Source organism: Python bivittatus, unplaced genomic scaffold (assembly GCF_059951505.1).
Source record: "Python bivittatus isolate LINGU-HERP-01145 unplaced genomic scaffold, Pbiv_v1 ctg000410_np1212, whole genome shotgun sequence".
Taxonomy (NCBI): domain Eukaryota; kingdom Metazoa; phylum Chordata; class Lepidosauria; order Squamata; family Pythonidae; genus Python; species Python bivittatus.
In genome coordinates, this window is record NW_028277067.1 from 13,894 (window position 1) to 41,858 (window position 27,965).

At 38.5% G+C, this 27,965-nt stretch overlaps 1 protein-coding gene across 1 annotated transcript; it reads left to right on the forward strand.

The window, feature by feature from the left end:
- Positions 1–20: 20 nt before the first annotated feature.
- TUBG1 (tubulin gamma 1) lies at positions 21–27,958 on the forward strand. Its single transcript, XM_007431987.4, has 11 exons — positions 21–217; positions 636–748; positions 4,774–4,941; positions 5,080–5,148; positions 9,347–9,426; positions 18,063–18,189; positions 20,041–20,127; positions 20,918–21,067; positions 22,395–22,547; positions 22,878–23,039; positions 26,149–27,958. Exons 1-11 carry the CDS (start codon positions 169–171, stop codon positions 26,344–26,346), a joined length of 1,356 nt encoding a protein of 451 aa, XP_007432049.1. The 5' UTR covers positions 21–168; the 3' UTR covers positions 26,347–27,958.
- The last annotated feature ends 7 nt before the right edge of the window (positions 27,959–27,965 follow it).

Consider the following 27,965-nt stretch of genomic DNA (forward strand, 5'->3'; position numbering starts at 1 on the left):
CAAAATAAAGCTAGCGTATAGGTGAAAAGGCGGCGGGAAGAGGCAAAGACGCATAATACGGTTAGCAACGGCTTTTATTTCTAGGAGGACTGGAACAGCTGAGGGAAGGAACCGTGTTCGAGCTACGGAGGAAGAGGATTCGGATTTGGATTTTGACCCACGCTCACTATGCCACGAGAGATCATCACTCTGCAGCTGGGGCAGTGTGGTAACCAAAGTAAGGCCAAGAGAAGGGGCCTATGGGACACGCGTGTGTGCGCGCGCGCGCGCGTGGGAAGCAGTGGGACCAAAACTTGTGTTGTGGGTAGAAATGTTTGAAAAGAGAGGGGTTGTCCTTCGAAGGAGAAGAAGAAGAAAGTCGCTTGCTCTCTGCGCCGTGCAATATTTTTTTAAAAATAGAATCATATTAAATTCTGTTTTGCCTGGGCTGCTAATCCATAGGTAATTGAGGCAATTCCAGGTTTGTAAAGCCTAGGGGATGGCATAAGAACCGTATCAAAGATAATACTGTCGTATCAAAATACTGTGATGTGGAATTCATAATAAAACCCATCTCTCCCCATTGCCTCTTGAAGACCATTTCTCTCTGGTGGGGTACAGGAAAATATCTATTTTTGTGCTTCCTGTTTTTACAGTTGGGTTTGAATTTTGGAAACAGCTCTGTGCCGAACATGGTATTAGCCCTGAGGGTATCGTAGAGGAGTTTGCCACTGAAGGCACTGACCGTAAGGATGTCTTTTTCTATCAGGTAGAATATTTTTCTTTCTTCTGTTCCTATCATGGGGTCTTTCGATTGTGTGCAAGGGATTGAGTGAGCATTGATTGTCAAAACATAATCCACAACTGATTTCAATTTATGCACTTTTAATGCTCATCTACTTGGGCTTTGCTTTCAATAGTTTTAGGAAAGTTGTCCACGTTTTGTGAAAATAAACCTTTAGATGAAAAAGCGTTCAGATTTAAAAAGACCAGTTACAACTGATAAATTCATTTATGCACCAGAAAGTTTGGAAACTATTGTTTCTGCACCATGTAAACAATGTTTATCTTTTATATATCCTGCTGCAATGTCATTTAAAATATTTGAGGGTGATTGCACAAGCCAGAGGCTCACAACACTGCGCCTGTGGGTACTAGAGTACATGTGAGTTCCTCCTATTAAATAAAATAATTTAAAAAATGGCCTAATTTCAGGAGGCTATCAAGTTTCATAAAATTCTGGTGTTTGTTCCTGAAAACCTGTGAGATTTGGGACAAAAATAACAAAATTAGGCAAGATACAGAGTGGTGATATCAAAATCTCAGAAGATTTGATGGCCTTATGAAGTTTTAGTCATTTAATATATATGTGCATATGCTTTAGCCCTAGTACCAGGGACGAGAACATCATTGGATTTTTTGCTGTTCATATGTTCCTGTTTTTCTTTGGGTATTCAGCCCCACTTCTCCTCTAGGGTGATGGCAATACTGACACTGGTGTTAGTATAATAGAAGTACTTAGCAATAACTTTGGGGCATGTTAAAATTAATGGCATAAATGCAGAGTATTTTGGAATTGCACGTTATCATCGTCAGCTGTAAGGGAGTCCAATAGCCCAACATTTTTAGGAAGAGGAAGATCAAGTGTAGTAAGGAAGGTAGGTAAAGGAAGAAAAGTAAAAGGATTGGATATAATAGCAAAAGGAAGGAAGGAGTAAATGGTGACTGGCAGATGAAGTGGATTAGAAGAGGTATCAGCAATCTTTTTTGATGTTGGATATTCTAGCATTTTTAAAAATCTGGGATTGTGTTTATCTTCTCAAGATCTTGCAATATCTTAATGGGAGAATGCTAAAACATTTTTTGACTTTTACTTTTGGGGCTTTATGGGCTTAATTGACTTTAGGAGTGTTATGGACTTTATATTATTAGCCCCTGGGCTTAATTGAGTGGAGAATTAGGACATTATAAATTATCATTTCCATAGCTGGTTTCCTATTGCTCATACCCTGATAGATCTTTGTTCCAAAGCTACATCTCTGAAAATTCTTTGCTGTTTGAGACTGAAGAATAGATTGAAAAATCTCTTAATCAGAAAAAAAAATTAATTCATTTATCTTTTTTGTTGTTGTTTTTCATTGGTGAGATTTAGGACACAGTACTCTTGAACATTTCTATTAATAACTTGAGATGAGCTGTTTATCAGTTCTGCAGGTTACAAAAAAAGTATATGCTTTAGGATAATTGTACTCAGACTGATGCCCTGCAAGAGTACTGGGATTATATTTCCCAGATAGTGTTGCCTATAAGCACACTGACTGGAAATTCTGAAAGTTGTAGTTCCGACATATCTGGAGGCAGCAGATTAGGAAGGCCTAAACCCTAGAAGGTAGGGGCAGGAACAGAAATCAAGGCTTAAGGTGAGCAAAACCAGTCAGTTTCAAGTACAAAATTATAAGAACAAGCTATTGTTCCCAGTGTTTTACTGGCTTCTGAGAAGGTTTCATATCAGAAATGGCTGGAACCCAGCAAGCATATCTGATGGCTGTTAGTAATGGAGGACTGGTTTTTTTGGGAGGAATCACTAACTTCTGTGGAGGTTGTTACTCCTGAGAGGCATGGTTGGAAGCTTCTGTTTCATTCCATAAGCTGGTCTCAGTACAACAGTGGAATCTATTTCTAGACTTTGAGGTTGCTAGTTTAATTCAGGCTTAGAGACCTGAATTTAAAGGTCTGAAGTGTTAGAATACTGACACCATTTCTGACTTCATGCTGTGAATGATCATCTTAAACTAAGGTAAACAGATTTCTGTTGAATGTTAGGAAAACATATCTAATACTTTGGAGGTAGAATCAGATTTCTAGTAAAATGGGGAATCCTTCTAAATACAGTAATATTTTTTCTGGAAAAAAAAAACATGTAATGATCGGCCTATGGGGCCTGACTTTTGGTACACCCTGTATATTAAGTGCTTAGGGAAAATTATAATTTAAAAATGAAATTAAAATTAGGAAAAAAAAGGAGTGCAGTGTTGGAATCTGGTGGCAACATCCTGGGATTTCAGCTAGCAGAGATAGCATTCAGCAGCTTATTCTCTGCATATGCAGATTCCAATTTCATGCTTCCAGAAATCTTTTTGTAAGACACTTACAGATTATTTAATGTTTCTTTTGTATACATTCCCTGGGTATTGAATCTGTGGAATACAGTGGAAAGCATATATAAACCCAAAGGTTGGTGGTATTATGCCTTAAATATTGTGTATGAGAAAACATAATGTTATAGTACCACACTAAATAACTTGAACATTTTGTAAATACAAATCCATTATGGTTTGTGGAACCTTGATCACCAAAGTATACAACCGTACTTCTTCAGTGCCATAAAACAATGCTTTCTATCCCTGCTTGTCCCTCACCCCTGCTCCCAGCATTACCCCCATACACACTTTATCCAGATTTTTTTTTTTTTGTGGAAAATCTCTAAGCACTAATCTTCATGATCCCGCTGTCTCTTCCTCCAGTGCTTAGCCACCCCTAGTCTAATTTCCCTTTTCATGTCCTCCATCTGTCAACTTTATATGACAGCTCCTTCATACCAAAAAGAAGCATTTAAGGAAAGTAGGAAATTTCACAGATGCGTGTCCACTAAATACTGCATTCCTCAGTTTCACTGTTATATTAAACATGAAGAAGAAGAGGCCAAAAGCTGAAAGGTCAAGGCAAGAGATAGCTGTATAAAGCTAGTCTATAAGAGCACAATGTGAAATAGTACAGAACTATTTATTTGACAGGAGTCATAACTTAACAATTTCCATGCTGTTTGCAATCTGACTAGATTTGTACAAGCAGTACTTCTGATATCCTATAACTGGGCAGTGTTTTCAGCTTTGAGGGTTGTATCTGGTGTTAGGCCAAGTACCACATGTGTGCAGTCTCATCCATAATAAAGCTTGATATTGGTGGGGGCAGCAGGTCTTTAAGAAAAACAGTTAGTCATGTCTAGCCTGTGGACTGCCATCCATGATTTAGAACAATGAAGTGTTTTGGACTGTAGAATTGTCATGTGTTTTATTTAAGTATTGAATCATTAGACCTCTAATATAAATCTTTACATGTGGATTTTACATTAAATAAGTACTTGTAATAATTCTTCCCCATTCCTATAGATGATAAATAAGTTAAAATTGCTATCATTTCTTTTCTTCTGCTATGGTAGCCTTTTGTAAAACCCTCTAGATATTCACAGTGGCACTCAGTTAATATGCCATTCTCTGATTGTCTCCCAGTTTATCTGTCTGTACCAGTTCCAGAGGTTTGATTGTGATTCTTATGATATGATAGCAAAATGGAGGTAGGAAGAAAGAGGGGCAAAGCCTTTATTTTCCCTCCCCACGTCTTCTACATCTACTGTCTTTAGACAGTTGAACATATTTCTGTAACTTCTTGTACATGAAAAAAAAAAGACAGGGAGAACTTGATGTCTGCCATTGTTGAATTACCAGCTACTCTGGCATCAATATTGGTTTCATTACCATTATTGAAGAAACCAGAGACTGGCTGCCTTCAATAGTTTAAATGTGTGTTTAAAGTTCAAGTGAGTAAAGAAAGGGAGCACAAGATGAAGAGTACTAACTGTGCCCTCTAGTGGCAGCTGTTTCTTTCGTGTAGATCAGCCTTCCCGCTTGTCACCCATATCCCGTGCCTATATTGGCTGAAGGATTATGGGAGTTGAATTTCAACAAAGTATAATTCTGCAAGTTGTTTATGGTATTTTCTTTCCTGTTTATATAGGCAGATGATGAGCACTATATCCCACGAGCTGTTCTTTTGGACCTGGAGCCACGAGTGATCCATTCCATTCTGAATTCCCCATATGCCAACCTTTATAACCCTGAGAACATATACCTATCTGAGCATGGTGGTGGGGCTGGAAATAATTGGGCTAGCGGCTTTTCACAGGTAAAGGAGCCAAGAAGCTGGGAGCAAGTATACTTTGATTCCTCCCTCAAACATAATTTTGTTAAGTTTATAAAAAAGAACCTGGATTTACAACTGAATTTGGAATAACATTTTAGTCTTGTCTCATGTGATTTATAGGGAGAAAAGATCCATGAAGATATTTTTGATATTATAGACAGAGAAGCTGATGGCAGTGACAGTTTAGAGGTAAGAAAGACATCTGGATTACCTATAGATTTCTGGACCTGGAGAATGCTAGTCCTAGATTGCAGTGGTCATCTGTCTAGTTTTAGAATTAACATTAGTTGGTTAATCTGAATATTACAAATGTTGATAGCACTAAATAGCAATATCATGCTTTTGTATAATATAAAGGCTATCTTCTGAATGCTCACTGCAAAATAATCTAGTAGAATTTTCTGTAATAATGGTGTTTAATTCTTCAGGAAGAAACTGCTGCTGACATAGTAAAGATAAATGTTGATATACTTAAGTTATGTGACAAAATGATGAGCTATTTTTTAAAAAACTAAATACTTGCCTTAGCAATCCTGTGGCATAGGTTAGGTGGGTCTAGAAGTAGTGACTGTTCTAGGGTTATTAAGTAAGCAACCTTACTGTATTTGTTACTTAGGGATTTGAATTTTGGCTTTCCTTGCCTAAAGGCCAAGGTAAGTATCTCCCACTTTGGATATTGGAATGACTGAATTCCAACCTGGCTTTGAAAAAGAAATTTTTAATATATATCACTCTCCTGCCACTGGGTTAGATTTTCCTATTCTAAAATGCAGTTTCCCTGAGCTGAAAATTTATAGACCTGAAATGCTATAAAAGCACATACAGTGGCAGTTGTATAGTATAGAAAGTGATTCATATCAGGTAAACAATACAGGAAAAGCATAGCATAACAAACTTTATTTCAATCATATCAGCATAAGGTAATGTAAAACAACAGAGTTACAGGTAGTCCTTGGTTTATGACCACTCGTTCAGCTCAAGCCACATTTTTCATTTCAAAGTTACAATGGTGTTGAACAAGGGGGACTTACTACTGATCCTCGAAGTTGTGGCCGTCGCGGTATCCCTGCAGTCACATGATTGCGATTTGGGTGCTTGGTGACTGGCTTGCAATTATGACAGTTGCAGTGTCCTGCAGTCACATGATCACCATTTGCAACCTTCTCTGCTGTTTTCCCACAAGCTAAGTCAATGGGGAGTCCAGCAAGAGGTTACAAGTTGCTCCCGCGAGTTGCTCCCGCCACTTTTTTGCCTGCCAGCCAATATCCATAGCGCCTGCCCTTTTGACCACAGAAGCATATTCTCCCTCAACTTAACATACCTCACAGAGTTGTTGGGGGGAAAATAGGCTGAGAGAGTTCTGTGTTCATCACTGAGCTTCTGAAGAAAAGGTGAGGTAAAAAGGTCACAAATAAATCAGTGAAGGCTTTATACAATGATCTGATCAAACTGAATATTCCTGATTTATAGTAGAATGTCCCTGCCTGAAAGCTGCCTGTTCCTCCCCTAGAAGTCCAGTCCCATAGTTTCCATTATATATGCCTAGTGAAAAGTTTGCTAATGATGATTAATAGCTTAATGGCTTATAGTTAGCAGGATCATCAGTTTTTCCTTTTTTAAAGATAGAGGATAATGATTGCAAGCCCCTAATCTTAGGAATACAACTGTATTTATCAATAAAATAGCACTGTCAAAGTTTTCCATTGCTCTACATAGTTTTTTATTAGTTCAAGTGGAATTAAATAATTTCTTGGACCTTCCTTAGTATCAGTTAGACAATTGAATTCTTTTTTTTGTCATTTTAAATACATTTTACTTAAAACAAAGTTGTATTTTCAAAAAAGATACTATCTATGAATAAACAGATAATTATTGAGGTTATGTAATTATTACTCCGTATGATACTACTAAAGGTTCTAAGCAGAGTATCCTCTTATTTTTATAATATCAAAAAGAAATACAATTTTTTGAGTAGTGCCAAAATCTCCACTATATTATTGCTTATAAATGTAAAAAAGAAAAAGAAAAAGCCTGTTAAAATACTATATTGTAAATATTTAATTTTTGGCTTCCTCCTCCTTTGTACTCCAATTGATTTGCAGTGCCTGTTGGCATAAGTTTTCAAAACCATATTCTAAATATTTGTATTTACCTTGCTGCATAATATTCTTGTTTAAATTTACTTAAACTTCTGATCTATCTATATATAAATATGCAGGTAGTTCTCAATTTATGACCATTTGTTTAGCAACCGTCCGAAGTTATGATGCTGCTGAAAAAGATTACTTATGACCGGTCCTCACACTTACGACTGTCACATTGTCCCCACGGTCACATGATCAAATCTTGAGTTTTTGGCAACTGGCATATATTTACGATGGTTGCAGCATCCTGGGGTCACTTGATTGCCATTTGTGACCTTCCCAGCTGGCTTTTGACAAGTAAAATCAGTGGGGAACCGCATGTTTCACTTAACGACTGCGTGATTTGCTTAACGATCACATGATTCACTTGACCATGGTGATTTGCTTAACAACTGCTGCAAAAAATGTCGTAAAATTGGGTTCAGTCACATGACGCCTCACCTAATGACTGCACCCCTTAACGATGAATTTTCTGGTCCCTATTGTGGTTGTAAGTTGAGAACTACCTGTACGTATGTACACACACACACACGCTCTGTTAGTTTTGACAATTCAGTTCTTGATCCCAGCCACTATTACTGGTGGCCACTCCAGAAAGTCCTTGCTAGAGAGCAGATATGTATTTTGTCCTGTGATTGCACCTTTATACTTCATAATACTTCTCCCAGGCTTCAGTAGATGTATAGCTAGCTGTATAAGAAGGAACATTTGTAGGATGCTCTGCTGTAATGTGCTAAAAAAGGGTAAAATCCTTATATCTTACTGCTTGAGTAAACTGTGCCCAACTTTATTTCACAGAGGCGTATTTTTTCTACTTGAGTAATAATTTGTAATTCTGCTTCTAACTGACAATTTTTGTAATATCAATTTTGTGTAAGTTTTGACACTTACACAATTCAGCAAATCGCCTAGAAGTTCCATCCTTTTGTTGCTATCCACACTGCAATTTAGTATAGCCCTAGTGTGCTGAGTAGGTGGCCAATTTAATTGTTTTTTTTTCCCCCAGTGGAACTTTAGTCATAGCCTCAGATATTTTTTATCTTGCAACTGTTTGCCACCTTCTTGTACTTTCAAAGAGAGTTTAGTATTATCTGTATTGTCGAAGGCTTTCACGGCCAGAATACGATGGCTGGTGTTCTGGGCTGTGTGGCCATGTTCTGGAAGTTTTGTTTCCTAACGTTTCGCCAGCATCTGTGACTGGCATCTTCAGAGGGCAGGAGCACAGACAGGAGCAGCTGGGCACAGAGAGAACTGCTCCTGTCTGTGCTCCTGCCCTCTGAAGATGCCGGTCACAGATGCTGGCGAAACGTTAGGAAACAAAACTTCCAGAACACGGCCACACAGCCCGGAAGACCCACTCCAGCCATCTTTAGTATTATCTGTTTGTATCTCTCTATTGGCCTAAATTGTGATGTTTCTCCTCTGAGGGAATTGGAAAAAGATTTAAATACTTTAAAATCATATAATGTGTTCAATTATTCACAAGTAATTAATGATATATTGGAAAACTGTAACCTCCATGACATTTTTAGATCTTAAGGCACATATTAATTACTTGTGAATGTGGTATGTTGGGAAGCTGTATGCATAGCTATCTAGGGGCTCTGCCATTGATTGACTGATGGATTATGTGCCATCAGGTTGTTTTCAACTCCTAGAGACTAAAACTATCCATTTGGACCACTGCCATGAGAGGTTTCTAGAAGGAAGAGAAAAGAAAAGAAAAGCCCCAGAACCCATTGTCATACTTGATCCTTTAAGCACTGCACTGAGAGAAGACTTTAGGAGGAAGATGAAAAAATAAAGAAGACCCTTTTTATTCTTTTTCCTCATTTCTACAAACCCCGAATATTATTGAAGGATCTTCTGACTAAAGTCATACACAGTACAACATGTAGTTGATAATTTTTACTTTGGTCAGTTTTAACTTTTATGTTCTGACACTAAAACAGATTTTTGAATGTCTTTCCTGTTTTTCCTGGTGGACTTGCATTGCGGATTTATGTAATCCTTTATATTTTGGACAGTGCTGAGTAGCATGGATATTATTTGGCTGCAGAACAGGAGAATAGCCAATATTTAAGACTTCGGTGTCCAGAAAGGAAGTTGCCTTATGTAGATTATGATTATATAGCTTTAGTATCCTTTAGTCTCTCCTTTGATGCATTTATGTGCACTGAGTATTTCTTCCATAGGAAGATAATATGTATCTATTTTCTATGACGTGATGTTCTTTCTTTCAGGGTTTTGTGCTGTGTCATTCCATCGCTGGTGGGACTGGCTCTGGTTTGGGCTCTTACCTTCTGGAGAGGTTAAATGACAGGTGAGTGATGACACCAGATGTGTTTGTGCTTATATCCACACTCCTTTTGGGTAGGAAAATGATGAAACAGTCAGGTTACTTCTGGGGAGTCTGCTAACTGGCAGATATGCAAGATACACAGCTGACTCAGTAAGGTCTGCCCCACCTAAACACCAGCTTGGACAAGCCTTGTAGTTCATACAGTTGTAACTTGAAACAGGAAAAAGATTGAAATAATCAGTTTTGATCCCTCAGGCAAGAAATGTTCCTCAGACTTGGCTAAAGAAAATCACATTTATTTTTGTTGGATAACATAGTGGTTTGAGAATCATAACCCTACAGAACTTCCAGAAATTGTGAGGAAGGATAAACAGACACTTGATGAAAATTAAATTAGGCTGAGTAATAACATGCCAAATATCCCTTAAATGTAGCCAGTTTTAACTATGAGGTTATTTTAGAGGAGCAACATTTCTTTTCTTCCCTGAGGTCCACAGAATGTTATGAATCTTATCCCTAACCACTATATGTAGTTGCCATTTGTACTGTTCACTCCCTCATATCCTCTAAGGGTGCTAGAGAACTTGGAGGCAGTCTTATGTTGGACTGAACTTGAAAAAAATATTTTTTTCATCTTGTTGACCTTGAACAACAACCATTTTGTTGAGCGGACTGACAAATAGTAGGTAGGCATCAGAGATGGGTGAATCATCTGATTTATCAGAGGGGGCAGGACTTGTAGAAGTTATAATTCTCAGTGGAGGAATTATCCCATTAGAGTAGTTATGAGATGCTCTTGAATGGATTGCTTGTAATGTTTCTAACTGATCCAGTGATTTAATCTACAGTCAGAATTACAGATGGTTTTCCACGTTATTGTGGGTATTGTACTTGTGATCTTTTTAATCTAGTGGGTAAAATATAGCTGCTGTGTGTTTGAAAGTTTTAAAATCTTCCTAGCACTATTTTAATAAATTTTAATAGTGGTTTTTAAATATGTTTTTGATGGCAAGTGCTTTTTTGTAGCTAAGAGCAATTGTCTGATTGTTACCTATAAAAATGCACACTCTCAAAAGTGTTCAGTATGATATTTCAGCAAAAACATACCTCTGATCCAAAAATTATCAATGAAGCAGGGTGTTTTTTTAAAGTAAAACTTACTTTGCATTATATTTCTCAATTAAGCTCTATTTTAAATATATTATCCATATGGTTATGATGCCATTCAGCTATCACAGGATTGCCAGGTAATCAACATCTCTGTTTCATTTGCATTTGACTACATCAAATTAAATTTTACAAATACCTAACCTGCAAAATGCCATGGTGAAACTAATAGAGCATTTGGGACCAGGCTTGCCTTAATCAGCAGTGGCAGAGCAGCTGGTAGACTAATTGATGTTACTATACTCTTCTGGGAGCTTGCCAGAGAAGGTTGGAGGACCTGAATTAATTCCTGACTTTCAGTACTCAGTGTGAATTGTTTATGGTGGGTTTGCTGATGGGATTTCATACAGATCACACTGAGATGACTATTCTGAGTTTGCTGAAAGAAGGGGCAGCAAAATGTGCTGTACCCATCACTGAAAGCAGTGGCCCAGTACAGGACAATTACCAAAATTTCATGCAGAGATTTAGAGCTGCATCTGATGATTTTGTAAGAAGAATAAGTGTAAATTGAGAGATTCACAAGTTAGAAGAGGTCATTGTAGAGTTTATGCATACATATTGGATTTTCAATTATTTGCCAGAGATGTGGGGTAGAATAATTTGGCTCAGATTGGCCAATTTTGAGAACGACTTACTGACAAACTAAGAGATGAATTGGTGAGACAAGGCATCCCAGAGAATTTGGAAGAGTTGAGGCACTGAAGAAATGGCAGTGGAAGAGGGTTTTATAGCCTCTCTTCATTTTTAGCCCCTCTCCCTGTGACCTCCTCAGAATCCAGCACAGAGAAGCCATATAATAAGAACAGTGAAGCAATCCCTGCCCCAGCAGAGAAACAGAAAAGATCTTGTTTTGTTTTTTGGGTTTTTTTGTAATAATTTTATTAAAGTTTACAAGTACGAAGTTAAAAGACTAATACAAACTAAGAAAAATATAAAATGTGAAGAAAAGAGAAAGAAAAGTGCAAAGAGAAAGAAAAAAGAAAAGGGAAAAGGGAAAACAAAGAAAAAGAGATGTTTATTTATTAAATTTATATGCCACCCATCTCCTCCAGAGGGTGACTCTGGGTGGCTCACAATTAAAGTAAAACCCGAAAACAGTTAAAAATATAAATATCCCCATTAATTTAGTTAAAAAGTCAAACTATATAAAAAGAACACATATATAAAAAGACTAAAAACATTCAAGATGATTGGGGGGGGTAGAATCAATTACCCCCAGTTCCAATAGTGCGAGCCCCCGTCTGCCCCCCAGGCCATCAGGCATAGCCAAGATTTCACTCTCTATATGAAAGAATGACTCCCCCCGCCCTCCAGACAACAAAACAACTTCAGTAACTTAACAACTTCTCTAGTGTTTCAATTAAAAAAAAAAAATCTCTTCTTCCCATAGCTCATCTCTTATCAATAAACAAATTGTAAAAAAATCATCTTTCAGTCCTATTTAGCAAAAGTCCATTAAGAGCTACCAGAAATAATAATATATATATTTTAACATTAATCAAATAAATCCATTTTGTATTCCAACTTATCACTTTCTTTGAGGAATAAAGCAAATGAAATCTCTCCCTATTTATAAACAAATCTTTAAAGCCTTGTCATTCAGTCCTGGTCAAAAAGAAATTCCATTAATAGCTACCAGAAACCACAACATCTATATTTTAACCCTGGTCAAATCAATTCACTTTGTATTCCTTCCATTTACTTTCAAAAAGCTTGATAGAAACAGAGAAGATCTTGGTTCATGTTTCTACTGTGGTGCTCTTGGATGTTTAGCTAGAACTTATACCATTAAAGTTCATGCCTCTGAATCAGTTGTGAAATACTGCACCTATGGATTTATGGGCCATGTAACAAGCAAATGCCTGACTTACTCCAGGGAAGTAAAACTCCTCTCCCAAGGGTTTGGCAAGGGGCCCCTCAAACAGTTAAGGAGAGCTCAGACAACAGACAAATATATATTACTATTTCTGTTACTCGTTTAACCTCAGGCTGGGAAATACAACTCTCAGCCCTAATAAACCTGAGAAGCCATAGACAATTTCATAGATGAGACTACAGTGCAAAAATCTGATTTATCTACTCAGACACTGGAAAAACAAAAGCTGGTAGAAATAATTGATGGGCAAGTGCTGCAAGCTGTTTGTGTATTACAACGTATACACCTTTGCAACTGACAATAAAGGATCCTATAGAATTCTTACTGCTTTATGTTACTGCTTTTTTGTTTGTTTCCATTGTGCTGGGAATTGATTGGCTGCAAATAATCCAGATGTACACTGGGAGCAAAGAACAGTTTCTTTTCTGTTCCCAAAATACGAATAGTGCTATTTGCAGGCTTTCCGCTCTCATGCTTCATCCTTGCCTGCTCAGTTCACAGACTCTGCTGCCTTGCCAAAAAAAAATACTTTGATTTTGTGGATGTGTTTGAGGAGGAAGAAACAACTGTGTTGCTTTCTTATTGGGCTTGTGACTGTGCCGTCAACTTGAAATCAGAAGCCCAAATTTCAGCTAAAAGGCAATATTCATGTCTACTCTACCTTGAAGGAATTTCTGGGTGACAATTTGAAGAAAGGTTTTGGCCTTCTAAATCTCCAGCACCTGCACCTACATTGTTCATCCTTAAAGGAGATGGCTCTGTTAGAACTGTGCATGACCATAGACTCCTAAACTATATGACCATTAGGATCACTTCCCATTGCCTCCTAGATTACCTACAGAAGACATGTATTTTCACCAAGTTGGACTCGAGAGGCAACTACCATTTGATCAAAATGAAAGAAGGATATGATAGCTAACTGCATTAAATACCAAATATGGCAAGTTTGAATAAACAGTAATACTTTTTGGCTTGGTGAATTGCAGGTGGTCTTCTCCAGATTCATGAATTAAGTATTTTCTGATATTTTGGACAAATATGTAGTTGTAAACTTGGATGACATACTGAACTTTTCAGAAGATCCTTGTTTGCATGAGATCCACATCAGAAGGCAGCAGAAATATTTTAAAGAGACTCTAAACACAAACCTTTTGCTAAATTGGAAAAAAGTGCATTTGATCTACTCCAACTGGGTTACTAGATTTCTACAGAAGGAATATAAATGGTCCTGCAAAAGTACAGTCCATACTTTCATGTCAAAAACCTAAAAATGTGAAAGATGTACAGCATTTTTCACGCTTTGCTAATTTGTATAAAGGATTTATCCTTAATTTTGCAACTATATAAGACTGCTGTCTCAATTCCTAAAGAAAAGATGTAAGTTTATGTGGACTACTCAGAAGAAAGCAACATTTCAGGAATCAACATCCTTTTTACAGTTGCTCTTCAAGCATCCAGACTCCTCTCACCAGTTTGTGGTGCAAACAGATGCATCAGATGTTGCATTTGGAGCCATTCTCTTCCTGGCAGAGAAATGGGGAGGAGGAGAGGATGGATCTCCTGCCATGTGCATTTTGTTCCAGTTGCTTCTACCAGCTGAATGGAACTGTGACATTTTTAGTCAAGAGTTGCTTGCAGTGAAGACAGCATTCCAGCAATGGAGGCACTTCCTAAAAGGCACAGTCCATCTAGTACAGGCGCACACAGATCACATGAATTTGGAAATTCTGCAGAAAACAGTCTTTCACACCTTGACAAATCAGGTGGGCACCAATTTTTTCCAGTTTCAATTTTTATACCACCTATATCTTTGGCTCACCAAACAAGCTGCCAGATACCCTATCACGTAAATCTGAATGTGACCTTCCCTACTCATCTGTCCCTACCATAATACTGCAGCTGAGCAACTTTGCTTCTCCCCAGAAGTTAAACCCTCCTGAAAGATTGGGGGCAGAGAGTCAAATGGTAAATCTACTAGATTGGATTAGAGTGCCACAACAATAGGATGCATATGCCAGAGCTCAGATGAATGAGCTCCAGGGAAACCCACAGCATGATTCTTCATCCTTTTCTTCAGATGACAGGCAAATATTTCACAATGGCCATTTGTATGTTCTGTGGTGCCCTTGGAGTTCTCTGAGCTTGGCTGTTTTCTTGCAAACGTTTCATTACCTGGCTAGGTAACATCTTCAGTGCTAGAATGGAATTGGGTTTGTTCTCTGTTTATATACAGTGGCATGCCCTGCCAGTGTTATTTAACCGTAGTTTCAACTGGGAAACTGTCAGCATCTTAGACCAAGCTAAATCCAAAAATCCGAGGGAATTCATGGAAGCTTGCTATTCAGACAAGGCAGCCATCAACAGGCACATAGAGATAAACATCTGTACACTATTCAAAAGAGACAACGAAAAGGAAAATGAAAGACCAGAATATCTCCTCACCAGCAGTCATCACTCAGATAAGCAGTGATTAACACCAAGATTATCACCATCCATACAATCAGCAGTAAACAATACACTAATCAAGGAACTACCAGAGGAAAAAACAAAACAAAACCTCCACCCCCACCAACACTGGCAGGACATGCCACTGTATATAAACAGAGAGCAAACCCCATTCCATTCTAGCACTGAAGATGTTACCTAGCCGGGTAATGAAATGTTTGCAAAAAAACAGCCAAGCTCTGAGAACTCCAAGGACTCCGCAGTTCAACCCTGAGCTACACATATTCTCTTCTATTTGTATGTTCTCCTTCCTTTAAGGGAAGAAGTATTGCAACTCTGCCGCAGCAATGGAACTGCTAGACATGGGAGCATGTTTAAAACTCTGCACCAGGTATTCAAAAAGCTCTGCTAGCTGAAGGTGAAAGCAGATGCCAAGTTTGCATCCATTCCCTGTTTTAGTAATTATCAATTACCATTCCCTTTTACCAGTGTGATAAATAATTCTTACCACTACCAAAAAATGTCTATCCCACATTCAGAACTGATCATTATCCTTGTATTGTTCACTAATTCTTGCAGTCTTTTATTTTTCATCATAAACAGTCAAATCACTCATGCTTTTAGATTTCTATTCACTCCTTGTACATATGAATAGGCTTATATTTAAAATATTTGAAAGAGTCCTTTCTCTAAGCAAATACTCCCCAGTTATCATTCTCTCATTCATTGGGGTATAATGTGCAATTATCACCAAACTATGGATTCCTACATTTCCTCCATCTGCAACAGCCTAGATGGCAGCAATGCATACTTTCTATTTTAGCCCTTTCATTCATAATTACATATACACCTTCACTTATCAGCATACATTCATCAATTCTATTCTACAAGATTAGATCAGTTTCATTAGTTCTCTTCTATTCCTCTTTCCCACCCAACACATCTTTCATTTCATTTATTTTATGCTGTTTACCATTTGCTTTTTTTACATTCCAAGTTGTTCTTTTCCATATGCCTTTGCTACCCATTATAGCTTTGGTCAACCAAGTCTTTCACCTAACACTTCTAGTAAAACAGAGAAGATATAAGTTGGGTTATCAGCCTTAGTCATACATGTGCCACACACAGTACTAGTCAGTTTTGGCACATTTTGGCCAGCATGCCTCAAGCACAACCAAAGCCCATCTTTATCACAAACATGTTCATGCTATTCAGTGCAAGCTAGGATCTCTAATCTTGAGACTACTTTGCAAGCTAATATATTGTTGCCCATATCCCACCAACTAGGAGCTATATGCAGTGTACTGACACTCAGGATACAGTCCCCTACTTTAACAAGGGAGAGTAAGAAGAGTAATATTATTTATCAGTATATTTATTTATCAGGCTGGTTTTATTTTTAGCTTGGTCAATTTCATGTTTTTCTTTATATTTTTTATTTTAAAATAACATTAATTATTAGGTAGACTAAGCACAATTGCAGGGCTTTTTACCATTCATGCTATGTTATATACTGGATTTTTCTTCTTTAGTCTGGCTGTGATCTATAATAAAATTTGATTAATTGATTGATTAGTGTATAAATATTGTAAAAAAAATTAAAAACTCATTTCAGCTGTGTTCTAAAGAACTTTATAAAGTGGCAGTTTTCATGGCTACATTTCCTACTCCACTGATAAGCTTTTGTTGAATTGCCATTTGGAATTTTTTTAACCTCTTATTATGTTTCTTCAATAAGTATATTGTGTAATGGAGGAAATGCAGTCCAGGCTAACCTCGGTCAATTAGGTTACTGCAGTTGCATATCTCAGTACTGGATGTTCTTTTCTGATGAAATGAAAATGGAATGTTGAACGTTACCATAAAAATTCAGTGCCTGGTGACATTTGGATTTACTCTGACTGATACGTGCATCTTAAGATGAATTCTTGATAGTTTGTTCTCTTAGATTAATTAAAAACTTGGAGATGGCTTCCTGTTCCTTGATGTTTCTTTTTTATGTTGTATCAAAAAACTTTGGAACATCTGGTTTGAAGCTGGCTTATATTTTTAGTATTTCTAAACTGTGAACATGCCACTTACTCTGGTAAAAAATTTAAGCCCTTGCCACTTCTGCTGGGTCAGAGAAATCACTCATGAAGTCTGTCATCCTATCTGAGTTGACAGGAATGTTGACACTAATACACTTTTACAGTAAGTCCAGTGTTCTATCTTGTTTGTTTCAAAACTCGGTGTTTATTTATACATCACATTTATATAGCTGCCCATCTCACAAAGTGACTCTGGGCAATTTACAACAATTAAAATAAGATAACAAGTAAATAAAAACAAGTATTACAAAAAGATAAAGTTATTATCAGAATAAAAACATGATCACAAATTAAAAAAAAAGATTTTTAAAAGATTTTTAAAATATACAAACCCCATGGAGAGAGCAGAATATCAATTACAGTGGAACCATCTAAGAATGTATCTGGTTCCCAAAGACCCCCAGGCCTGATGTCACAACCAGGTCTTGAGGGACTTCCTAAACGAGAGCAGGGAAGGGGCAAGCCTGACTTCAGGGGAGAGAATGTTCCACAAGGAGGGAGCCACGGCAGAGAAGGCCCGCTCCTGGGACCCACCAAATGTAAGTCCCTGGCCATTGGAACATGTAGTATACCTTCCCTGCCAGATCTGATGGGATGGGCTGATGTAATTGGGGACTTGTGTTATGAGAAAGAGGGACTGGAGGGTTTCATGGCATTTTTGAGATAGTCCTTATGAATAATTGTGTGAAAGCTGCCCATCTTGTCATCTGTCTCAGAAGACAAAGGATAGTGTTTTCTCTCTCATCACCCATGCAGACGTCTTATTTAATACCTGTGGACATGCACAAATGACTTTTATTTTTAATAAAAATTCAGGGCTACTTTTAATTGACTAATGCTGTATTCCATCATCTAGCTACTAGCTATTCTGCCAAAGGTCAAGTTTCTTACAATACTCATACACCAGCATCTGGTTTTCTGTATCTGTTTGGATCTCCCAAAGTGGTTACCAGGCAACAAGGGCATCCCTTATTTTTTATTTATGATACTGTGATATAGTGAATCCCTTAGTAAAGCATATGGTACATGTATTCCCTTTACTGTAATACTGAACAGATAACCATTTTTTTTAACAGGTACCCCAAGAAGCTGGTGCAGACATACTCTGTCTTCCCCAACCAGGATGAGATGAGTGATGTAGTGGTGCAGCCATATAACTCTCTCTTGACACTCAAACGGCTGACACAAAATGCTGATTGTGTGGTAAGGAATATTGATAGGGAAATGCCGATACTTCCCTCTGATGAAAAAAGAAAATTCCTTCTATCTGGTCAGAGTGCTGAGAGCATATCACCCTATGCCTAAACATAGGTATATTACAGTGGAAAGATTTTGTTGCTAAGCAAGTAGTGTTTACATAGGCTTCTCTAGTTCTGTGGCTAATATGTTTAGTTGGCATGCTATGAGGTGCTTACTATCTAAGATCTCATTGCAAGTTCCTGTTCTGTTTCCTATCTATTTCCGCTTGGTAAAGTAAACTCTTTTGTGAGTCAAGCTTGGTGGAATGTCTATGTCCATGTAGTTTTCTTGGCAACAACATGGAAGTGGTTGGAAATCAGCCAAGGTCAGTTAGATGCAGCAGTCTTGCTAAATATTTGATTATTAATTTAGCATACAGGAAATAATGTAGCTACAAAAGAAATTGGGATACAGGTAGTCCTCAGCTTAGGACCACAATTGGGATCAGAATTTCTATCGCTAAGTGATGCGGTCGTAAAACGAGATGTCACGTGACCACGTTGCTTAGTGACAGCAGTCCCAGTTGCTGTTGTTAACTGGGAATCATGTGTCATTAAGCGAGTACCCACCCCAATCCAAGCCATTCTAGGCTTGGTCCCTCCCAGCCCCAAGCCTAGTAAGGTAAAGGACTGCCTCCAACTCCTCCCACTTGCCTATCTTCCCCCCCCCCATCTCTGCCCTTTTGGCCATCCTGCACTCTGCCTTGCGGGGTGGCAAGCAGCCCTGGAACATGCGGCTCTTGAGCTGCTTGCCATGCCCTGGGAAGCTGCAGCAGCCCCAGGTCAGTCCCAGCCGCCCTCGCCACCCTGCACTCTGAGATCCCCGCCGCCCTATGCTCCACCGCCCCAGTTGACCTTCGCTGTCGTCTTGTTCCTGCTGCTGATGAGGCATGGTGAGCCGGGCTGGGGCTGGGCTTCACGCTGCGGAAAAAAAAGCAAAAAGTGGTCCCAGAGCTGCTGCACACCAAAAAGCCCCTTTGCACTACGCTCCTGGGCTGAGCTGGGGCTGGGCTTCGCACTGCAAAAAAAAAAAAGTAAAAAGCGGCTCCTGAGCTGCAGTGCACCAAAAAGCTGTCTTGGCTGCACCTGTGTATCAGAACTGCCAAGGAACTGAAAGGAAAGGATCCTGCAGAACTGAGCCAAACTGAGGTCGGACTTTGCCACCCCACTCCTCCCAGCGCCTCCTCATCCTTCTTCCCAATCCTCATTCACCCGTTGAGTTTTTCTAGAATAAAAGCAGCAGCAACCCCCCAAACCCTATTGTTAGTCTGTCAGCAGGCAATGGCTTCCCCCCTTAAAAAACGTCTGCCGCCAAAGGAAGACCCAAAGGAATGAGGCAAACCTCAATGGGAGTCTGAGCTCCATGCTTCCTCCCCCACATCCAACCCTCCAATTTGGAAGAAAGACCTGGAAGAAGGTTCGGGCTTCGGGTTCCTTCGCAGCCAATGAGCGTGTTAGCAGAGCAAATGCAGCCTCCCCCGTGGGGCTCCATTCCTGCAAGGACTGCCGCTGCCTGCTTTGTGTCCCAGTCTAAGGGGAGAGTGCCTGTCCCTAAAAGGCCATGCTTGGGTTGGGTTCAACTCTTGCAAGATGCTTCCCAGGACAAACTGTTTGTTCAGTGGGGAAAAAGATAGATAGATAGATAGATAGATAGATAGATAGATAGATAGATAGATAGATAGATAGATAGATAGATAGATAGATAGATAAAAGTGGATGAAGCCTGAGTCCTACAAATATATTTAGCAGAGAGAAGTATGCTCTGTTTTTCCTCTTTTTTGCCTAAACTGCTTAAACCAATTTACTTTTTTATCAGGTGGTTCTAGACAATACAGCTCTGAATCGTATTGCTACTGACAGGTTGCACATCCAAAATCCCACCTTTTCCCAGATCAATCAGCTGGTAAGTGCATGGGGAGGCTTCCTGAGGCTTCTGAAAAAGGAAGGTTGGGATCTGAGTCATGTACAAGGCTATGTTTTCATAAGAGATGGTCAGAGCTCAACAGATATGAAGATGTTAGGTAGAAATTCAGAGGTGGACATTATTTAATTCTGCAGGTATTGATGCCTTGGTTATCTTTATATTTTGAAACTGAAACATTAATACCACTCTGAAGAAGATAGTACATACATTTAAAACTAAGAAGGTGAGCTTTGAAGTATAGAATAGGTGTTGAATTCTTTTTCTCTGCTTCTGTCTTAAAATTAGGTGAAGGTCACTTTTTGTCAACATTAAGGTATTCTAGGATGGTTTTCTAGGCTCTTGGTTTTCCCAATTTCTTGAAGATAACTGTTAGGCCATTTATAGATAGAGTGCTATTCATGACAGTTTTCAGTGTTTTTTAGTGTTCCTGTCCATACAACAAGCCTGTGAGGCATTATATGACTTGCCTGTGTAGCTAAGAAATACTGTATGTGATCAGATAATTAATTGGTTCCCCTCTGTACAATCCCAGCTCATTATCCATCATAATTTGTAGAAAGCTAGCAAATACTATATAGTGCTTATATCCATTTCCCATTTTGAAAATTCTCAGCATTTGATATATTTGAACTAAATGTACAGCTCCTGAATATATTCCTCTGAGTAGCTTTGGAGACTTTTTGGCCAAATTTCTTAGGATGTTAGAAACTACACTTCTCTCCTTGATTTCTTGGGAGGATGTGCTATAACTTCTGCCTTTTCTTTCTAGGTCTCTACTATAATGTCTGCCAGTACCACCACATTGCGCTATCCTGGTTATATGAACAATGATTTGATTGGGCTGATTGCCTCCCTTATTCCCACTCCTAGGTTGCACTTCCTCATTACAGGATATACACCTCTTACCACTGACCAGGCTGTAAGTGCTTTTTCTCTTTTGACTTTAAATCAAGATCTGGGAGTCTTTGTGCTCCATTACTGATTTTCACATTGTATTTTCCATGGTATACTCAAATGATCTGAGAATGGATAGCAATGACCTATGGACAATTGCCATGTCAAAAGGGTGGTCAGAGACTGGATTCATATGTTACATTGACGGTGCTTTGCTTAACAGCAGTTATTGAATAAGACACACTTTTTGCCATGAATCAGGGATCGTGAACCCATGGGTACCTACATCCCAACAGCACCATGTTTGCATCCCCACCACCCAAATAAGCAGGGCTAATATGTTAGGGTGTACTTTTTTTCTGTTATTTTCAGATTTTGATGGGCTTATGAAACAGAATGGATACCTTAAATATTGTAGAAGAGTGAGGTACCTATAGCTCCCTGAAAGTTCCTCAAATCAAATCTTGCCTACTCAGTGACATCCCAGTGTGATGATGCTCACCCATTGCAGTTTTCAGGATGGACACAAAGGTTGGCCCTTGGTAAAAAACAAAAACAAAAAAACCATGATTTACAAAATACAGTGGCTAGTTTTACACAGCAAGTTAAGCCCTCAAGCAAGGCACTTTATTTTGGATGATAATATGTGAAACAGCTATACTGCCCTACCTACAGTTGCCATGAAATTATTGAAGATGTTGTAGTGCTAGAAACAAAAGCATGGGCTCTCCTGAGACAAATTCATGCAGCCATATTTCCAGAATGCTAAATAGCTGTCTTCATTTTTCATTCTTTTCAACAAGCAGCAGGACAAGATGCTGAGGGGCAGATCACAAAGGCTGATGATTCAGAGGGTATCAGTTGCATGGAGTGTGTGGATGTGGGTGGGTGCACAAGATTTTTGCTGTGCATTTGTCTTTCCGCCTCCTTCCCTTAGGAGATGGGATGCCTCTTACATAGTTTATCTGCTTCTCTGAATGTATATATATGCTCTATCAAAATAGCTAATCTGCATTTCTCTTCTTTCCACTCCTGTCACTATTTAAAGCAACTGAAATGGTTCATGGAAAGAATCCTAATTTTCCAGATTTAGGAAAAGACATCTTGTATAAGTGGTGTTTGTATCTGTCATTTAGCCTGGCTTAGGATGCTGCAACTCTAATCTTTGAATTAGAACCAGTGTTGTTTCATAGCTTTAATGCATCAGACTAGCCCATGGTCCTCTGCAGAAACTTTCTTTAAATGAAGAATCTCCTCAAGCTCTATATATGATCCTTTTTCTTTTGAGTGCAAGACAGCCTTCAATCCTTCCACCAAATAAATGCTATACTGCTGTCTTACTTTGCCCACAGGTGGCCAGCGTGAGGAAAACCACTGTCCTTGATGTCATGCGTCGCCTGTTGCAGCCTAAAAATGTGATGGTATCCATGGGGCGTGACAGGCAGACAAACCATTGCTACATTGCCATCCTTAACATCATCCAGGGGGAAGTGGATCCAACCCAGGTAAGCAGTTTGAGAAAGACTGGCCAAATGGAGCCAGCTATATAGAACCTATTATTAGGGCTTAGTCACATTTTTATATGTATCAAATCTGTGGATTGCTACAAGCGTTAATTTGAGGCAGGGGCAGCCTGTGACCTTCTGTGTTGATGAATTACAAATCCAAGTGCATTACTCTTGATCACACTCACTCAAATTAATAGTACCTTGAGTCTGCATCTTTTCAAGGTTATTTTTTTCAAGAAGCTCTTCTATTATTGTTATTCCCCACCACAGTTGAATAACTGTACTTTCTCACATACTCATACTTACAAACCATTTGCCCCTCATCAGGTTCATAAGAGTTTACAGCGGATCCGAGAGAGGAAACTGGCCAACTTCATTCCTTGGGGCCCTGCCAGCATCCAAGTGGCACTTTCTAGGAAATCTCCATACTTACCATCAGCACACAGGGTCAGTGGTCTCATGATGGCTAATCACACCAACATTTCCTCGGTAAGTTTGGATGGACCATTAATGTTGCAATTTTTAATTTTTATTTAGGGCCCTAGTGTTCTCATATCTGAGATAATAACGTGGAGATGTACAGCACTTCAAATTTGATTTCCAAAAGGTGCTTTGGAATCACAGGAGTGGGAATATAGGAACTATTTGCACTATTGTAAAACAGCCATGCCTTTTTCCAAGATCTGCATTCTTGGAAAGATATAGTCACTGTAAGGTATTGCAGACAGGTGGAATGCTCATGCTCCCATACAGACCAAAGCAATTCTTGAAGATTGACTTGAATGTTCTGCACAGCTCTTATCTGTTTGTTCCCATTATTCTGCCACTCCAGCCACTTCCCATTTATATGCCATTGCTAGAGACTCTGAGTTGTTTACAACAAACCAATAGAGAGTAGGATTGAAACAGTAGAAATAACTAGAACAATTAAACAACTGACAACAACCATACCAGTGTACCTCCATTGTTCTGACATTTTCACCTATTTCCCGAGAGACTACATAACAATTGTTCTATGCCCCGTTTAAAATTACATCAGAATTTAGGAAATGATTTCTTACTTTCTCTCACTAATAGCTTTCAGCTAATATATCCATTTCCTAAGTATGGAGTTTCTGATTCAGAATAGTTTACATTGATTCCTTGAGGAAGCAGAAATACAAATTCAAAAAATGTGATTGTACTTGAAAGAATATTTTTATGTCATGAGGTTTCTGGTGAATGACTATGGGGGAAATATAGGACGCTTCTGTTTTTGTATGAATTGAGAGGAGCTATAATATAGGATGGGGAAAGTGTTTTTGATGACTGAATGTTATTCAGTCTCATCCTTCTCTGGATTCCCTCCCTGCATATCAGCAGTTTATTTGATCTACAAGAGTTGTTCTTTAAAACCAAGACAATAAGAGTAAATATCAACCATCTGGGACTTGATCCTAGATGTGTTTGCTGATCTGGTACATGCTTCAGAAATATGACTGAGCAAATAGAGCTAATCATCTTCAGAATACAGCAGTGGCTTTGGGTTGGAAAACGGTTTTGCCTTGGCCATCATAATTTTATCTCCCTTCCCAAATGCCCTGTTCAGTAATCCATCCACACTAAATATCTGAATCTTATTTTGGAATCTGATACTAGGATTATGTTTCTGATAGTGCTTAATTTTCCATGCCTGAGAGATGGATTTCAGCTGTTTGTTTGAAATACTTACACTTTACTGTCTTGGAGAACATGCTGAGACAATCTCACCTGGTACAGCTTAGGAGGCTATGATAACAATAGTTATGACTCATATACATTCTGTAGGACACACATCAGATCTGTAGGGCACAAATCTGATCTGGTGATATCTTTGAGAAAAAGATACTATAGATAAGAAGCTTAAAATCATTATGTAGTCAGGATTGGACTGTCAGTAATGTTTTCTCTACGGAGTCGAGATCAACTGTTGGGACGACCCTGTTCTGGACAGTGAAGATTTCTAACTGTCTAATAGCCTTTTTTGTGCTGTTGTGATTGGTGATCTTATTTGTACTCTGGCTGAACTCTGGAATAGAGAAGCACACATTTCTCTCAAAATCCTATTCTGAATTGCAGAACTAATTTCTATAGTTATCTAAGGAACTGAGAATATTAATATGGTTGGAGATTATTGTCCATCATAGTTTCCTTTGGGATTGGTTTAGTGGTTACAACATTTCCTTGGAGATCAGTCAAAGAAAACTGCTGATGTAGTTTATAACCTTTCAACTGCATTATACCATAGGTTCCATCTTATCTCCTGAGCATTTTAGCCTCTTTCTGAAATTGCTGGGTGAGTCTATTTGAAGGCTTGAGCTGAAGTGTCATCAATATGGAGATGGCATTTGGCTGTACTTCCCATTTTCAATTATATACCAGTGTTCTACATCATAGGGAGGGATGAACAAATGAAATACCATCTTGATAAGATCAAGATGCTGATAGTCAGCATTTATAGCAGTTTGAGAGAGGTTGTACATCTCATTCTTGATGGATTGTATTTTTTTTTTTTGAGAATCATGAGTACAGATTGGTAGCAGATACCTGTTATAACTTTTGATTTGCCAATTTGCAGTCACTTTCAGAAAACACAGATCTGGCCATAGTTACCCATATCACAAACTACATTATTCCAAAGCTTTGGGTGGACTGTCTTGATATATTTGGAAACTCTCATTAGTTAAAAATTGTTGCTAGAATACTATCTGAGCTGAGTGAACAGTCTAATTTTCCATCACTTATTTTCACTTCTGTTTATTTCTAAACTCTATCTAAAACATTCTTTGAAGTTAAATAGCTTAAGTGGTTTGCCTGAGAGTCTGTTTGCACATGACCTGGTAGTTAAAATTGACATCTGAAGTTCTGACCTCGAGCTCATTCAAAATTAGATAGGTTGATATCTAAGAAAGGGCCTTTTCTGTGGTGGTACCAAGATAGTAGAACTCTTACAGGTATTCCACTAGGCCCTTCTCAATTTTTTCTAAATAGTGTATAAGGAATAGAACAAAGAAGATAAAATAAACCATAAGAAAACAATTGCAAAGAGACCTAGTTTTTTGAACTAGTAGAAATGTTTGAGCTTTGTTGAAGGGAGCTGTTTTTTCTTTCAGTATGTTATTTTTAAATGTTTTAAAATTTACTAATGAGTATTTTGCTGCTTAATATATTAGTCCTGTAAGCATCTCTAGCATTTACAACAAAATACAGTACAGCAGAATAAAAGTTTTTTTAAAAACCCTAATCTCTCAAAATAAAACCCCTGTTGGTCTTCCAGGGTATGATTGTATGGCCTGGCTCTGGGTCCATCAAGCCCTAGATTGTAGTAATTTCTGCTGGATGGCATCATTTTACCAACTGCATCTTCCTTTCCCCTTTTAGGCAAAATGACAGCAGCCATAGCCAGAAATCCTCTTGCTCTTATAGTACTTAGTCTGAAAAGAGCAATCCAATACTTTCCGTATTTTATTGTTCCAGTGAAGGATGCTTGGCATTGTTAGAGGCTTACATGATCACTCTGCTCCCTTTCTATAAAATCCTTCCCCATGCCTTTTCTGACCTACTCTTCTTTTTTGTTTAGCTCTTTGAGCGTACCTGCCATCAGTATGATAAACTGCGCAAACGTGAAGCCTTCCTGGAACAGTTCCGAAAAGAAGACATGTTCAAAGAGAACTTCGATGAACTTGATGACTCCCGAAAGATTGTCCAGGAGCTGATCGATGAATACCATGCTGCCACTCGGCCTGACTATATCTCTTGGGGCACTCAGGAGCAATGAATGAGTTTGTAGTGTGCTTTTTTCCTGTCTGGAGTATTTTCTTCTTGAAACAGTGGATTCTGTTAAATCCATCAGTCCTCCTCTTTCTGTGACCTGTGTCTGGAAATAAGGGAAGTAGTTGCAGATCTCTCTCCAAGAGAAGAGATTCTCTCTATACTGTCTGGTTCTGATGTTGGGAATTCCTTATTACTTGGTGAGCTCCTATTATTAAGCCCAGCTGCCTCCTGTCTCCTAATATTTGGATAGATTAATATCAAGCAGTATACTGATATCTTTTGTTTCTTTTTAATGTTCTTAAGTTGGTTTTTTCTGTCCTAAGCTATGTTCATTTGCACTTGTATTTATTTAAACATATTTCTGCTGAGGAAGTATCAGAGTGGATAATGAAGAGAAATATCTACAGGCATTTTAAAATAACCCAAACCTGTATTTCTGCATAAGATTCTGGCAATTTTGTATTGCTCAGCATTTAATCTGCAGCTCTATTAACATATAATGGGTGAAGACAGATTAAAACAGGAAGGGTAAACAAGGCAATGAAGGCCTGACTATCTGTGTGGTGATCTATGCATTTTTTTCAGCTCACTAAAGGAAATGGATGGTGTGGGTGGAGTACAGACTGAAATGCCAGGATTAGGGAAGCCAGCAATGAAGAAGTTTTAAAGTTCTTGAGCAAATACTGCTCCTTTTTGTCACTGATGGAACATTTTTAATACTTGTTTTACTCTCTTTCTAGAGTCCTACTTAATTTCTTCCCCACCATCTTTTCTCCTCCTAGAAAATGGCTAGTAAATGCCCTCATTTCATGCTTCCAAACATCCTGTCCTAAAAAGGAAAAAGAGTTTTACACCAATTCCATATTTCTCCCAGAACTAATTAAAGTACAGGCTTGTCTTGCTTAAAAGAGCCAGAATACCAAAAGTTAATTGACAGAAAAACCTACAGTAGACTGGGTTGGTAGAGGGACAGTGTGTTCACACTCCTTTTTATTCTTTCCAGCCCAATGGAATGTCAGAAAGAAAGTATGTAAAGGAGCTTGGGACTCTGTCTGCCTATCAGCAGGATAATTTTCCAAAAACAGAACAGAATGGGACCAGATTTGCTGTGAGGGGAGAATCTGGCAAGAGAAAGATTAGAAAATAGGCCAAAGTGATCCAGGGTGATCTGGAGAAAAGCAATCCAGCATAACTTCACCCAGTGCATCCCTGTGCGAGAGGCTATTGGGCAGTGGTTTGGAATGTTGCTGACTTTGCTATTCTTAAGGCCCCTCCCTCTTCTCTCCTGGTCATGTGACTTAAAATGGAGCAGTTATTAAGGGGCTGGAAAGAATTTCAGAAACCAAATTGCTATTAGTCTGTGTTCTGAATTTTGGGAAATGTAAAGAACAAAGGTGATGTGGTACTGTGTGTGTATGTTGGGGGATTTTAATTGTGAAAAGCCAAGTACCTTGCTATTTGGGAAAGAGTTTGTATCTTCTGGTTTATGTTGTGCATAGACCAGGAAAGCAGAACAGTGCTTAATTTTTAGAATGTTATTCAGGTTTTTAAGAATATTGTATCTATTGTATAAGACATTCTCTTTATTTTTATGTGGAAAAGACAAGTTGCAAGTGCTTAGAA

Bases quoted from the DNA above. Each gene is read 5' to 3' on its own strand.
- TUBG1 (XM_007431987.4), top strand. From the start codon at position 169: ATGCCACGAGAGATCATCACTCTGCAGCTGGGGCAGTGTGGTAACCAA. The intron at 4,942-5,079 runs GTAAAGGAGCCA...TGTGATTTATAG, and splicing joins GGGCTAGCGGCTTTTCACAG to GGAGAAAAGATCCATGAAGA. The intron at 18,190-20,040 runs GTAAGGAATATT...CTTTTTTATCAG, and splicing joins CACAAAATGCTGATTGTGTG to GTGGTTCTAGACAATACAGC.